The sequence below is a fragment of the Poecilia reticulata genome, unplaced genomic scaffold (assembly GCF_000633615.1).
Source record: "Poecilia reticulata strain Guanapo unplaced genomic scaffold, Guppy_female_1.0+MT scaffold_271, whole genome shotgun sequence".
Taxonomy (NCBI): Eukaryota; Metazoa; Chordata; class Actinopteri; order Cyprinodontiformes; family Poeciliidae; genus Poecilia; species Poecilia reticulata.
The window spans coordinates 55,037-70,082 of NW_007615052.1; the positions used below are offsets into that span (position 1 = coordinate 55,037).

Here is a 15,046-nt window from a genome sequence, read left to right on the forward strand (position 1 = left end):
GGCCAGTGGCTCCATTAGCCTCTAGGGCCAGTGGCTCCATTAGCTGCTACGGCCAGTGGCTCCATTAGCCTCTAAGGCTAGAGGCTCCATTAGCCCCTATAGCTAGTGGCTCCATTACTTTTCATTGACTCTTGTCAACAAAACAAACTGTTCCATTGAGCAGGAATCTGTCACAAAACTAGAGCAGAGATGGCGTTCAGCCACATAGGGAACATTAATGCCAAAAATGTAAAAAATTTCACCCACAGAGAACAGGAAATACAACCCCAAGCAGAACCATCTGATACACTTTCATGTTTTCTGGCTTGATGTTCACTTTATGGTTATTAATAGGTGGTCACATGGACACAGCGGCGGTAGATTAGCTGATTTAATCGTCTGCCCTGCTGATGATCGGTCAGAGTGTAGGTCGCCTTATTTTAGTGTCAACTGAACAGAAAGACATCAAACTGAACAGCAGGAACATGTTAATGTTGTCCAAGTCAAGCTGGAATAACTCACCTACTTCCTCATCATTTTCTTTAAATTAAATCTGGGATCTTTTTATCTAGCTGTCGTAATGTTGACAATAGTAAAACATTTTGTCCCTTTTAAGATTCTTTGTATCTTTGTCATTTTCCTGACTTGATGAATAGAAGTGGAGCACGTGTGTCACGTGATAAGATTTCTTAAAACTGAGCTAAGAAATGTAAACTAGGTTTTATTAGTCAGTCATGTACCGGCAGGAGAAAACTACAATCATTCAGCTTATTGTTCTTAGAAATGTCGGAGACGGCAGTCGTGTCTGAACTCAAACCCAGCATGCCTGAGCGCATGCAGCTGATGACGCGTCACAGTTACTGGAAGGTACGATCATCATTTATCAAAAGGCGTTTTATTCCTGAGTCACTGCAGCAGCCTGGCAGGTGGTAAAGACTCGGGATGTTTCCAGAGTTACAGAGACTTCAGCAGGGCAGATGGACCTGGTTCAGCAGAAATCAGCAGCTTGATGCAGAGGCCAGTGGCCACATGGGGGCAGTCTTACCGATCAGGTAGGTGAGGAAGAGGTTGTGGACCTGCTGTCCGATCCAGGCCACCGCCAGCAGGCCGCTGATCACCGAGGCAAAGTACTGCAGAGAGAAAACATCATCATACAGACACTGAAAGGCACCAATACCAGATCAATAAAACAGTTATAGATCAGGGATCAATGAGCCTCACACATCAGGGCAGATCTATTCAGAACAATTCTACATCATCAGGCTTTATTATTTATATTATACTTAAAATTCCTACTTTCTGAACCATTTGAATGGTTTGTACCAGTTTATTCTTACGTTTGACCAAAATAGTCAACCTGTTAATTGTCAGTTTACCTTATATTGGCTGTTTAACTCCCAATTTAATCAATTAAAGTTGTGATTTTTACTCGTTTGGCCCCCTAGTGAAGCTAACGGTGTTTGGTGTGTTATGCTGCTGCAGAGTTAAATAATAAATGTGTAATTCGGTACATTTATGCCTGTTTAAAGTCAGTTCAGCTGTTTTTCTGTCGACACCAGACCTCAGATATCGGCATCAGAAGTGGAACAAGCAGATCGGTGGGTTGAAACCACTCCATCAATCCCTCCTCCATCTAATCAGGTTCTGTATGAGCAGCTCAAACTGCCAGGTTCACGTTTAGCATCACCTGGAGGCTGAAGTGAACCAACCCAGTTCCTGCAGCGTGTAACCCAGTTTGAGCTCTGCTAAGTGGAGCAGCTGAGTCGAGTCAGCTGGTATTTTTATCTGAAACCCAGAAAAGGCTCGTCGTCGTGCCGCAGCGGAGCACACAGCTGTCAGAGCGACAAACGGAGTAAAAACGAACCACTTTGGGTTTCTCCTCTTTCAGGGCGCAGAGACGCTTCCCCCAGCCGACGACGCGGCGCTCGCTCCTCACCAGGTTGTTGCAGATCTCATGGAAACGCTGCTGCTGCTCCGTGGTCCTGCACACAAAGCGGAGCTCAAATTACACAGCAGCAACTTCAAAAATACATTCAAGTATGAAAACTTTCAGAGTGATTCCATAAAAACTGCTCCTAAATCTTTATAATCCTCATATTAAAAAGCCAAACTTGTTCCATATTCAGGTGTGAACTGTTGACTTCTTCAGTTTCCTTCTCGGGTGAGAAAATCCCAGCGCTCTTTATTTCTGCTGAGCCAGCATTTCTATTTCAGTCCCGGTTGGAGATGAGCCCAGAGGAACCAGAACCGGGCCGGCGGCTCGTCTTCCCCCCGACCCGCTGCTGCAGCTCCGCGTTTCACTCCATCATCAGAAGCTTATCAAAGCAACTCAAACTTGTGCAACTTCACAAAAGTTAGATTTTGTGAAGCTAATTTAGAAATATTTCCACTTCTGACAGTAAATGTGCCTTTTTGTATCGATCATGGATTATAACGACATCTAGTCAGGCTGCGGCGGCGGCAGCTGGAAGACATACTGCCACCTGCAGGTGGGAGTTGGCATCACTTACACCCAATGTTTTTCACAATTTTTGCTGAAAATTTGCAGTTCACATTAGAGTGCAGGGTTCTGTTTACTTTGTGTGAATTTAACTGTGTTGCAAAGTCCTGAAAACAACAGAGGGCTGCGGCGGGCCGTATTTGGCCCTCGGGCCTCGAGTTTGACACGTGGTGTAGTGGAAGGAAAACATGTGATAAAAAGATGAGCAGTGTGTGAAGTTTATTTACTGCCACATTGATGCAGTAATTCATGCAAAAGGAGCCCAGACCAATGAAAGCACTAAACCGTACGCATCAGTACCATTCAGTCGCCCCACGTTTAATAAGCCTTTATTCTAATAAACTGGATCCTGGGTTTTTATTAAGTCAGATTACACAGTCTTTTACTTCCAGTGTTCATTTCTGTTGCTATAGCAACAAGTTTGATTGATGAAGAGGATCACCAGGCTCAGGACGACAGCTGGAAGATGAAGGTCCAGCAGAATGAAACTCTATCCTGAGTCGGTCGTCTTGTTTTCAGCCGTTAATACACACCGCCACCCAGATGGAGTCTAGTCAAAGCCCAGGGAGACTGTGGGCTGCTTTAAGGTCACAGCAGTAAACACAGTAGAACTGAAACTAAAATCAACAATTCTGAACTTCAGCTTTCTTAATGGTGCTTTTATGGGGACTTTGACCCAGTTTTTACCAGACTGGAACATTTAAATCCAAAAGTGAGGAACCTTCTAGAGAACAAAATGTCCTCTGGTTGGGGAGCAGCGTGAGCTCTTACCACTTATTGGAGCCGAACACTTTGAGAGCGACGGTGGGAACAAAGTAATCAGCCAGGCAGAGCAGCATGACGGTGCAGGACAGTCCAGTCAGCACCGACGGGTCCAGGTAGTAAATCAGCCTGCAGAGCAAACAGGAAGTCATCATCAGGCGGCTCAGCCTGAAGGGCGCTAATGGAGCCGACGCTTCGGCTTCCTGTTATCGATCTGCTGCTGCTGCTAATGATCAAACTCAGAGAATAAAACAGGAACTTCTTGTTGAATAAACTGATAAAATAAAGGAAACTGAAGCTCAAGTCCAGCCTGGAATAAATGACTCCTTTAAACAAGAACTTTACATTTTCTTCAGTTCAGCTGAGAAACCAGAAGCAGCAACTAAAAAGAGCAAAGTCAGAATCAGTCAGCAGATCCTGCAGAGCAGCTCAAAGGAAGCAAAGGCAAAAACATTTTACAACCAAAACATTCTCTTTGTAGCAGAAAGGATGACATTTTAGATGCCTGCTCTGCTTACACACCAAGGTGGTTAAAAAATGATGGAAGCAGAAACAAAAACCTAAACTAAACCAAATCAGAGCCGTTTAAACTCAGAACACAGTGAGACGAGCAGACGCCATGCAGGCAGGAAGTGTTCACATTTATACAGGTTTAAACATCTCCAAGTATAAAACTGAGAAATTATAGACCGTTCAGTCATGTAACATTCGTATTCAGATAGTTTAAGACTTGTTAACGTCGTCTGGGTAACGCTGCGATGTGAAGCGGACTCACAGGAAAACCACGGTGGTCACACCAACCAGAGCTCCAGGGAACCAGGGCTGCTCCCAGCGCAGAACCCGATCTCCGGCTAGGATCACCTCCCTCCAGCCCTGGAGCTGCTCCTCCAGCTGGGCCGTTTCCTGAGCCTGCGCGCGCGCACACGCACACACACACACACACACACACACACACACACACACACTGAACTTTAGTAACATGCAATTCAGGTTCAACTCAAATTAAAACATTTATTCCATTAATCTAAACTTAATACCGCAGGATTTTATCACAGAGATGTGGGCCAGAACCAGTAACCACTTAATCCTGCTGCTTGTGAACATTTTTCCTTCCACTCAACTTTCTGGCTCTTTGTGTTCCTGATCAAACAGGAACATTTTTTCCCCTTTTATTGGTTTGATGCAAGTTACATTTTCTTTTCTATGAACCAAAACAACTAAATGTAGGAAATACATCTCTGCATTAACTGACAGGGACGTCCCATCGCTGCATGTTTTAGGCGTTTCCTTGAGTCAGCACACCTGATTTCACCTGATCAACCGGCTGCTGCTGCGTTTCCTTCGTCTGAATCAGGTGTGTTACAGCAGAGAGCGCTCTTCATCGCGCACGGCGGCATTCCTGGGACCAAGGTTGGGAAACGCCACTCTACTAAATTATTTCCACCTTTTGAATTACTAAATAACATCAGTCTTTAAATGGTTTTATTCAGCCAAACCTTCATCCTTCCTCCAGTTGCTAACAGACTCCTGACCTATTTAATGATCCTCTGTAAGCTGCATTCAGGGAGGAAAAAAATAATCATCTGACAAATTTCAATCCGATTTTCAACAGAAAGCCATTACAAGAGTTACAATGATAAGCTCAGTTTAGCTTACAAACACATTTCTACTCGCATGCCATAGTTTTATTCAGCTCAATGATACATGACTCCATCAGTTTTAAGCAGCTCTGCTCATCCACATTTCTTTTGACAATTTAAACCACATGGTTGGGCCAGACTGCAGAGATGTTGGAGTAGAGGATATGATCCTTCTCTACTGGGAGTAATTAAAGAGATTGAACTTCCTCCTTCTCTCTCTGCATCCATGAAGCCTCCTTTTCAACTCCTCCTGGATTGGGGTCATAGGTCAGGGATTACATAGACCTCTCAGGAAAATGTGCAGGTTCATGATCTGCTACTTATTGGAACCAAGGTTTTGGGAAGGATGTTATTGCAGTCTCCAGATCTTTGTTCAGTTCTAACCTGGCCTTGCACCAACTCATAATAAAACAAAATTAAAAGACCAATTGTCCAATTAAGGATATGCTAATGGAATACTTCTTGAAACAAAGTAATTAGATGGAAAATAATTCTTAAATTAAGCTATAGGAATATTATAAAAACAGCCTACTAAAAATCCAAGTATAATATTTAAAAACAGTTAAACATTGCTTTTAAATTTATGTATTTATTAAATTAAATAAAAACGGTGTACGGCTAAACTGATAAGTACAAAATGGGGTTTAGAGCAGTTTTTAAGTTGGTGCTCCTGGAGGCGAGGGCCTTCACAAAGATAAGCAGCTATATATGAAAAAAAAATTATTTCACAAGACGTAGCAGAAATCAAACCGGGGAAATGATGTCTGAACTAAACCAATCTGATTTGAACAGATCAAACCGAGACAAAGGTCGTCAAACTGAGTCTGTAACGTTTCCGAGGATGAACGCGCTGAAGATAAACCCTCCGAGCTTCCTCACACTAGCTGCGGCCAAAACCCGCGGAAGCGATGCGGTGGGTAGCTTAAAGATAATGATTTGAGTCTAATGTTTATTTAAGTCTCTAAAAAAAAACTGTGTCATAATTCAAACCAGTTGCACAAACTCACCACCAGCCTCCGCAGCGGGAGAACAAGATTAGCAGTAGCTTCGGCTAACTATGCTAACGCTCCCAGATCAGTCAGAGCCGATCTTTAAAAGAAAAAGAGGCCCATCATACTTACTAAAAGATTTGCGCTTTTGTTGTCGCTTTCGGCCATTTTCACTGAAGGGTTCGGTTCGGTTCTGTGAGCTTAACTTAATCAGGTTCTTTTCCAGAGAAACAACCCGCAGGACGACAGATTGCAACACTCCCCACCTGCTACTGCAGCGTCTCTAACGGTCGACGACTGACGCAGGGAATTTTTATTTGACTGCGTCACACCCTCCTCTTGGTGCATTCTGGGATATGAAGTTTTACTGGTCTAAATACGAAAAATCCAGGAAACAAGCTCAACCGTGGTTCTTACGCATGTAAAACTTTTTTTAAAACTACAACCAAATTTTTTATATATACATATATAAATTGCTTTTCTGACAGTAAGATGAAAAATTAAATATATTTACCTAATAATTATGATACACTGCTTAGTTTTTGTGAGATAAAATTGTAATTGTGCCACTTATGGGGGCAGTAGTTTGGCGAACCGTTGTTATGTTAGTTCTGAAGAATTTTGTTCATAGTTTTTGATTGATGTGTTGCATGTTCGGACAATTATTCTCTCTGGCTCTGGATGCTGTGCGACTGAAAGAATATTTGCAGTTACTTTCTCACTCTTAGACAGCTGTTATGACATATTATCATGTAGTTTACAACTTCGTGCAGCTGATTAGGATCCCATAAGCTCAAATGGTACATGAATTATGACCCCAAATCCCAGAAGAGGCTTTCTGGATGTAGAGTAGGACCAAAGAGCAGAGAGAAGGAGGAAGTTGAAACCATCTCTTCCTTCCATCCATCTTTTTAACCGTATGGTGAGAGAGATATTTAAAGAGGACAAGTTGCCAACAAATGATGGTGAAATACAAAATATACTACTGTGTAATATCACCCCTGCTGCCCAGATATCGAGCTGTTAGCATGTCATGACAGTTATGAAACTGTCATGCAGCAACAATATTCAGACACAGGCGAGACTGACTGCTATTGAAAATCCTTACTATCTAGTGCCCACCGCATCACCATCCACAACAACTCTTTGATGATATTTAGATGATAAGAGTCATGATAAAATGTACTTTCCCTGGTATAAATTAATTCTTTTTTTAAATTAGTAATAATAATGTAATAATATTAATTAAGCTTAAACAAGTTCTTTGTTATACACAAATAGAGGTTATATTGACTATTAAGATCGTATATATTTAAGCTGTTGTTTATACAACTGCTTAAACAACTAGACCTCTGGCACAGCCTATTCATCAGGCTTATTGATCAAGTTGAATATTGAGAAAATTTGTTGTATCAATCATTATTTTTTTAAATTACAAACTAGAGAAGAGCTCTCATTTCCTCCAGCACCTGAACGCCGCAGTTTAAACGTACGAACTTACGTGTGACGTAGATGGATTTCATCCTGTAGTTGCAAAGCGAAGCTGTTAGCTGAAGCTAGCAGCACTTCTTTTATTTTGCCACACTTTTACTCAAACGGTTGTCGTTAAGATTAGTGTTGCTGAGTGGTTCTACGGGAAGTTATCAAACACCAGACTCTTTAAGGAGCCATTTTGCTAAGGTTTCTCCTGGAGAAAGACTGCTGGTACGTAATGATTACGTTAGCTAGCTTAGCTGGTAATAAGAAGGCCTCTTTCTTAACAGAGCTAAATATATCCTAAACGTAATAGTTAATTAACTGTCTAGACAATCATTCGTTAAGGATCATATATATGATGAGTTAAATGTCGATTTTATTTGGATTCACGTGATTTTTATTAACGTTCATGAAAACTAGCTTCGACGGGCCTAATTTGACGCACGTGCCAAAGCGCGACAAATATAACCGTTTTTTCTGACCAAAAATATGAATTTATGGTGACGGTGTTCGTTTTAAAAAAAGGCCAGAAAGACTGAAATATCCTCAGCATTTTACTGTCTGGAGGCCCAGACCGCACAAAGAAGCTGTCAACAAAATGTCTCCCGGAATTATTGTGTTCTGGGCTGGTGGAGGTGTTCCTTTATGGGGACTGAAACCTTTAAACTGCAGTTTATGAAGGACAACTACACTGTTGAGTGTCTGGGCACCGTGTGCGGTGTGTCATAGTGGTCTGCGTTAAGGACAACGTTGTTAATCATTCGTAAAATGTCAGATTTCTTTTAACAATTTTGTTTGCTGGGAAAACAAAATGTGGCTCTGGGAGAAATTTTGGTGGAACTTTTGACTCTAATGGGGATCAATAAATGTGACGTGAGATGATTATTTTAATACAAATATAGTGTAAGATTAGGAAAAACCTACAACACAAGCTGTGATGATGATAGGTTTATTAGTAACATTTTCAGAAATCAAAGTACATTATCTTATCTGACAGAACAAAAAAAAGTGTAATTTTTTTAAATTATACTTGGATTATGTACAGTCTGGCCCAGAATTAAATTTTAAGACACTTTTATTGTATAAGGAAGTTTGTTTCTGATTAAAAATGAAACATGCATCTCCCAAAAGATATGAAAACTGTAAAAGGGATGATGTTTCTGTAGGAAAAGCTGTTTTTAATTTACATTTTAAAAATTGTGGCTTTTTAATAATCAATAAAAAAGCATTTCTTTTTATTGCAACAATTAAAGGCATTTTAGTAATTTCTTAAATGCGTTTTGTATTTTTCCCCTTGTATTTTTGATGACGCATCGTTTACAGCAAATCATAAATCTCTGATTCTGGAAAACTTCACCCTAATCTTTACTTCCTGGATCAGAAGCAAATCAGAGTCCTGAGCCGGACCGCAATAAGACGCTGATATTGTTTCTAGTCATTAAAGATGTTGGTAAGATTAAAATATCACCTTAAATCTGCCAGGGAGATGAATAATTTTTTTTATTTGATTGTGTGAAGATTAAAACAAAAACTGCGGAATTAAATCAGTGACAGTCACAAAATTTACTTATTTTAAAAAACATCAGTGATTCATTCATGAGACGGTCCTTGGTGAATGTTCTGCCTTTTTTTCTTTTTCTTTTTTTTTTGTTGGATTAAATGTCGTTTTACATTTAATTTAGCCTATCTATCAGTTTTGGTAGAGAATTTGGTATTTTTATAACTTAAAACGGCAACAAAATTTACTCATCATTCAAATGAAATAGTCACAATTATCACACATTTTTCTGGCATCTCAGAACTTATCTTTTAGTTTTGATTGACTCAAACTTTGACCTTGCTAATTAATCACCTCACATGTCACACAAGTTGATTTCTTGTATTTGGGTACTTAAAGAGACTAACATCATATTTTAATCCCTGTTTGGACCAGTTTGTTCTGATGACAGATTAAAACCAAACAAGCTGATTTATACCCTTTACTACAGTCATGTATTGTTATTTCACTAGAGAACAGTGTGAGTAGATTTAAAAATAAATAACTTTCTGTTTGAATGTTTACGCCGTTATCAGTTCAATCATAACGTTTGATCCATCCAGAGCCATGTACAATGGTATTGGCCTGACCACTCCTCGGGGCAGCGGCACCAATGGCTACGTGCAGCGCAACCTGTCGAGCCTGCGGGTCAAGAGGCCCCGAGACGAGCGCGGAGGCGAGCGCGACGAGAAGGACCGCGAGCGGCTGGAGAGTCAGCTCAACCGGCAGCCCAACGCCGACATCCTGGAGCACCAGCGCAAGCGGCAGCTGGAGGTCAAATGCGCTGAGCTGCAGGACATGATGGAGGAGCAGGGGTGAAGAAAAAAGCTTTCACTGACCATTTTAGCAATATTTCCTGCTTTTCTATTTATTGCTCTAATTTGATCTTTAAAAAAGCGAGTCTTTTTAGATTTGTGATTCGAAATGTAAAAAATGTAATTCTTGTTCTGTATTCTGACGATCTGACTGCTGTTTCTTCTCTTGCTCAGATATTCGGCCGAGGAGATCGAGGAGAAGGTGAACAGTTTCCGCATGATGCTGCAGGAGAAGGAGGAGCCGCCTCCCGCTGCCGCTCAGAAACCAACGTGAGCATGAAACTAAAACATGCGTCATGCACAGGCTGTGTTCATGTTGGACACCATCTCTGTAGGAACCTGAAGGAAAATAACAAGAAAAACCTCCAAGTCCAGCTAGAGTCTCCCTAAAACGATGTTTTCTGCTCAGATGAAATGAAGGTTTCATGTAATTCTAAAATATGTTTGGCTTAATAACAATAATATATGTTTCCAAACAAATCATGGACTCATAGTCTTTCATTAGATGGAACCAGAATGTTTTCTAATATATTAAAAAGAAACTGTGACATTTTGGCAATATCAACAAAATCAAATGAGAGTTTTTACTGCACAGATACAGATTCTGATTTGTTCTTTTACTGGCCGATGTCTTGTCCTTCCAGTGTGACAGAAACACACGCCCTGGCTGCAGCCAACCAGCAGAAGAACGACCGTCTTCGTGCCGCTTTCGGCATCTCCAGCGACTACGTGGACGGGTCGTCCTTCCACGCCGACCGCAAGGAAAAGGAGAAAGAGAAGCGGGAGCAGGAACGTCTGGAGCGGGAGAAACTGCAGCAGCAGAAATACACGTGAGCAGGAACACTCTCAATGTTTCAGCATTTCTGTTACTAATCTCCACAAACTTTAATATTCCTCTAATGTCGGGAAAAACTCAATTAAAATCACACGTGAATTAGTTTGTTCATGTGATAAGTCAGTAAAAAACATGCCATACCATCATCCTCTAACTACTTGTTGATCATGAGGCAAAAAATCTTTCCATTGCAGTTTTGCAAGATAAACAAATTTTGATACGGCCGAACAAAAACACCTCATCCAGCGCCAAAACGTTTGATCAAAAAACAAGAGTTTTTTTTCTAAATTGCCATGTTTCTATTAAAGAAACTTATTGTCGAAATGTCGATGGAAACGCAGCCAGTGTGAATTTATTTCACTGCTGAAGGAGTCGCTGTTTATAATGTGTCTCTGTTTGGCAGCTTGGTGGAAGATTCAGATGACTCAGATTCTCCTCCTAAGAAGCGCAGCCGGAAGAAGAAAAAGAAAAACAAGAGCAGAGAAAGGTGAGGAAATGACGCTGATTGGTTAAGAAGGAAGGACAGAATTATGAGGATCCATCTGAGATTTTTCTGGTTTGACTTTGAAGCAGCTCAGAGAGTTCGTCCTCATCTCCTCGCAAAGAGAAGAAGAAATCCAAAAAGAAGAAAAAGAAACGGTACAACTCCAAGTTCCTCCTTTAAACAAAACGTTTCTCCTGCTGTGCTTGTATTCATGTTGGTGCTTCATGTGATTCTGTTTCAGGGAGGCGTCTGAGGACGAAGACGACAGGTAGCTGCTCTTCAACTCTTTTTAACGTCTTCTGAGTTCATCTGTGGACTGATTTCTAATGTTCCATCCTTTGTGTTTAGTTCCTCAGACGAGAAGCAGAAAGTGGCGAAGAAGAAAAGGAGTGGAAGTTCCAGTCCTCCGAAAACGAAGTCGGGTCGGCGCAGAAGCGTCTCCTCGAGTTCAGATCACAGGTCTGAACCGAGCGCTCTTCATATTCAGCTCAGAAAAACTTTATTCAGCCATCTGTGGTCGTAGTTCAGCAGTTATTTGGGCTCCTGAGATGGTAATCAGCAGTTCTGAAAATAATGGCTTGTTGCCATGGTTACGAATCAGAGATATGAAGAAAAAGATATTTCCAGCTGCTCAACATCCAGAACCACGATTATGATCAAAACCCTAATCAGATCTCTGAGCCGTTAAAAACAAAATCCTTTGGTTGACACACGTCTTTAATTCTGCTTGGAGATTTAAATATTTAACACTTATTTTAATTTAATAAGTGTTGCAACAAGATTTAATTGACCTTGTAGGCGAATAAAGCATTTTTGATTTTGAATTGATGTGTAAGACATTCGGAAAGCCTGGACAACAACAGATGCTATCGCAATTAAATAGAAATTTATTGAAAAGTTGATTTATTTCACTAAATCTGTTCAAGGTGTATTATACTTAGTGATACATTTCTACTGTTAATTTTATACTGGCTGTTAAGTTGCTCTAAAATTACAGTATTTAATAAGACAAACTGATTTACCTCAAATCATTTAGCAGAAATAAGGGCTTAAATATATCAGTGTTGAATAAATCTATAAATCCATCGATGAATTTGGTTTATGGATAATTAAATTTGCTGGAATAAATTAAGATTTTGTTAACATTTCAATAATTTTTAAAGATTGTGAGGGAGCCTGACTCCATTTAAATAAAAAATAATGTACTTTTATCCAGTACTGTAAACTTCCAGAATGACGGGGAGAAGCTGATGTTTTATTTTGTTCCTGTTGATCACAGCAGCAGATCTCCACCTCCATCCAGATTGCATCCAAAGGACCAAACCGCAAAAACCACAGAAGGCAGAAAGGGGCGGTCGCCAGACAGGAGGCGCCGTGGCTCTGAGGAGCGCAGCCCACAGCGTCGAGCGGGCGACGGGGTGAGAGTTCACCGATTCATTAGCAACTCTCCATTCTGCTACCCGAACCTTCATCCCCCAGAAATACCTTCATCTCCGCTCAGCGTTTCTGTTTTACTAGCTTACATCCCCGATCCTGAGGTGACTAAAGGAAATGAGGTTTAGAGTAACATTCAGAGTAGAAGTGTTCAGGGTGGTTTTCTGCCTGGGTAATCAGCTTTTATCTTTTTACATTCAGCACAGACAGATTTAGGGTGTTTTCACACCTGATTGTCCAGTAGACTCTGTTTGATTCAGGACCAAAATTACATTTGCTGTATTTTCAGCTGGTGCAGTTTTCTTTCACACTGCACTGAGTCAAACGAACCAAACTCTTTGAGCAAACTGTTCCCCTCCTCGCCTGTGGGGGCGCTGCACCAAGAACTATTGAAGGAAACGACACTAAAACCTCTAAAAAAAAACACAAAATGGAAGCAAAAATGGAGGCGCCAGATTTTAGCGGTTGGAGGATTTCTCTTTTGCCTCTGGCTAAAGACCACGAGTCACTTTTCCCGCTAGCACTGGGCTAGTGCGTTTGTTTTGGTTGTATTTACCCAGAATGCCCTGCACTGTGGTCCACTTCCTGCTTTTGGAGCGGTCTCCAGTCCTCCATTCACATTCAAACCAAACCCGAGTTCACTTCAACCGTAAACAGACCGAGGTTTGGAGGACCAGAGTTAGCTTAGCATTCACTCCTCACAACCGAACCGGATTTCCTAAGCCAACTAGTTTGGTCCAACAGGGCTGGAGTGAATGCATCCTTATTGAAAACTGTACTGTTGTGATTTAGAGTGAAAATGTCTAAAGGACGATTTCAAACATGTTTTCCCTTGTCATGCAGAGGAGGCCCAATCCTGAGAGGGAGAAAGAGCAACGCCGGGAGACGGAGAAGACCCAAAGGAGACATGACTCCTCGTCCCCCTCTCCGTCTCCAGAGAAAGACAGAAACGTTGATCGGGGAAGAGCAAGAAAATCCGGAAGCAAACAAAGGGAGCGAGAAAAAGGGCAAGCCAGGAGCACGGACATGGACTCAAGACAGCACTCCAGGAATCAGGAGACGGAGAAGAGGAGGCGCTCCAGGAGCGTAGAGGTGGACAAAAGAGATCAATCTAGAAACAATGAGAAGGGGTTAAAGAGTCGAGAAATCAGAAACACAGAGAAAGAGAAAGTACCTCAGAGGATCAGACGGGAGCCCTCCTCTTCGTCTTCCTGTTCTCCTTCTCCTCCTCCTCCTCCTCCTCCTCCTCCTCAGCAGGAAACAAGGGGGGAAAGAAGCAGGCTCCCTGAGCGGGAAAAAGACGGGAGCAAACACAGAACGACGAGACATGACTCTTCATCTCCGTCTCCTCCTCCTGTAAAGGAAAGGGCACAAAGAGGAAGGAGTGGAGATAAAGAACGTACAAGTGAGAAGGACATTCAGTCAAAGACACGGGGACGAAATGAAAGGGACGTCAAGAAAGGTGAAGCTCAGCGGCAGGATAGAGAGAGACAACCGTCTCCTCGCCAACAGAAAGGAGACAAGATGGCAGGCGGTCGAGATTTGTCCCCATCCTGCACCAATGGAAGCCAGATTGAGAGGAGACAAGAAACGCACAAAGAACGATCGACAGACAGGCATTTGAATAAGCAAAAGGAAGAAAGTGGTGAGAAACGTAGGAAAGACGGCGGGCCGACTGCCGACGGTAGAGGGGACGGGTCCAGACCTCCGGAGAAGCAGAGGAGCCCAGTGAGAGAGAAAAGACTGGAGGAGAAGCTGAAACAAACAGAAAGCAGCAGCAGCAGCAGTAGCAGCAGCAGCAGCGATAGTGACAGTGACAGCTCCTCATCCTCCTCTTCGTCCTCATCCTCCTCCTCTTCATCTTCCTCTGAGGACGAGGATAACGCCGATAAAACTGCATCACCAGAACAAGAGAGAAGCATTCATAGGAAAAGTGTGCCGTCGGCCATCGGAGCTGCTGTTGAAAGGTTTCTGGCCAATGGGAGGAAAGAAAGCGCCGCTGGTTCTGAAGGCGACGGACCCAGACGTCCCCACCGAGAACCTGGACCGGACAAACCCGAGCGTGAGAGACCACCGCTCAGAGATCCCGCCCAGGATCGCCCGTCTCAAGCTAAAGGACAAGAGCGGTACAGCCCCACGCAAGTGGAAAGCCGGAGTCCGTCTCCCTCCACACCCAGGAGACCCGAAAACAACCGAGGCAGGAGGTTCTCTCCGCCTGAGGCCAGAGCTGGGGACCGGGCGAAGGACAAGGACGCCTCCAAGAGGACCACAAGGGCCAGCCCCAACGCCAGGAGCCCACGCTCTCCAGCCCAGAGGACCGCTACCATCCCACCAGCCGCCCGCACTCCTCCAAGGCAGTATCAGGAACCCCCGTCCCGGTCCAGAAGAACGTCACCGCCTCCATTCCCATCAGACCGTGACAGGGACAAGGGACGAGAATGGGACAGGGACAAGGGACGAGAATGGGACAGAATAGTCAGAAGGAGCCGGTCCAGAAGTCCTAGGCCCAGAAGTCCTCCGAGAAGACGCAGCGGATCTAGGCCCAGAAGTCCTCCGAGAAGACGCAGCGGATCTAGGCCCAGAAGTCCTCCGAGA

General features: G+C 42.8%; 2 protein-coding genes across 8 annotated transcripts in view; one reads left to right on the forward strand and one right to left on the reverse strand.

Annotated features, from left to right (window-relative positions):
* The window catches only part of arl6ip1 (ARL6 interacting reticulophagy regulator 1), an 8,378-nt gene extending 2,217 nt beyond the window's left edge, over positions 1–6,161 (reverse strand). For both annotated transcript variants that reach the window (XM_008402917.1, XM_008402916.1), the window contains exons 1-5: positions 6,003–6,161; positions 4,017–4,150; positions 3,251–3,370; positions 1,844–1,961; positions 1,025–1,109 (exon numbers count right to left, since the gene is read on the reverse strand). In XM_008402917.1, the coding sequence (XP_008401139.1) occupies positions 1,025–1,109; positions 1,844–1,961; positions 3,251–3,370; positions 4,017–4,150; positions 6,003–6,038 (493 nt within the window). In that variant the 5' untranslated portion in view covers positions 6,039–6,161. The remainder of the gene's footprint in view (positions 1–1,024; positions 1,110–1,843; positions 1,962–3,250; positions 3,371–4,016; positions 4,151–6,002) is intronic.
* Positions 6,162–7,363: 1,202 nt separating this feature from the next.
* Positions 7,364–15,046, forward strand: part of srrm2 (serine/arginine repetitive matrix 2) — an 11,000-nt gene continuing 3,317 nt past the window's right edge. For 2 of the 6 annotated variants that reach the window (XM_008402923.2, XM_008402925.2), the window contains exons 1-10: positions 7,364–7,574; positions 9,447–9,698; positions 9,873–9,968; positions 10,343–10,528; positions 10,937–11,020; positions 11,104–11,172; positions 11,259–11,285; positions 11,366–11,476; positions 12,297–12,435; positions 13,295–15,027. In XM_008402923.2, coding sequence (XP_008401145.1) covers positions 9,451–9,698; positions 9,873–9,968; positions 10,343–10,528; positions 10,937–11,020; positions 11,104–11,172; positions 11,259–11,285; positions 11,366–11,476; positions 12,297–12,435; positions 13,295–15,027 — 2,693 coding nt within the window. In that variant the 5' untranslated portion in view covers positions 7,364–7,574; positions 9,447–9,450. Of the gene's footprint in view, positions 7,575–9,446; positions 9,699–9,872; positions 9,969–10,342; positions 10,529–10,936; positions 11,021–11,103; positions 11,173–11,258; positions 11,286–11,365; positions 11,477–12,296; positions 12,436–13,294; positions 15,039–15,046 lie in introns of all 6 variants that reach the window. The other 4 variants (XM_008402922.2, XM_008402927.2, XM_008402918.2 and 1 more) reach the window with 4 other exon arrangements.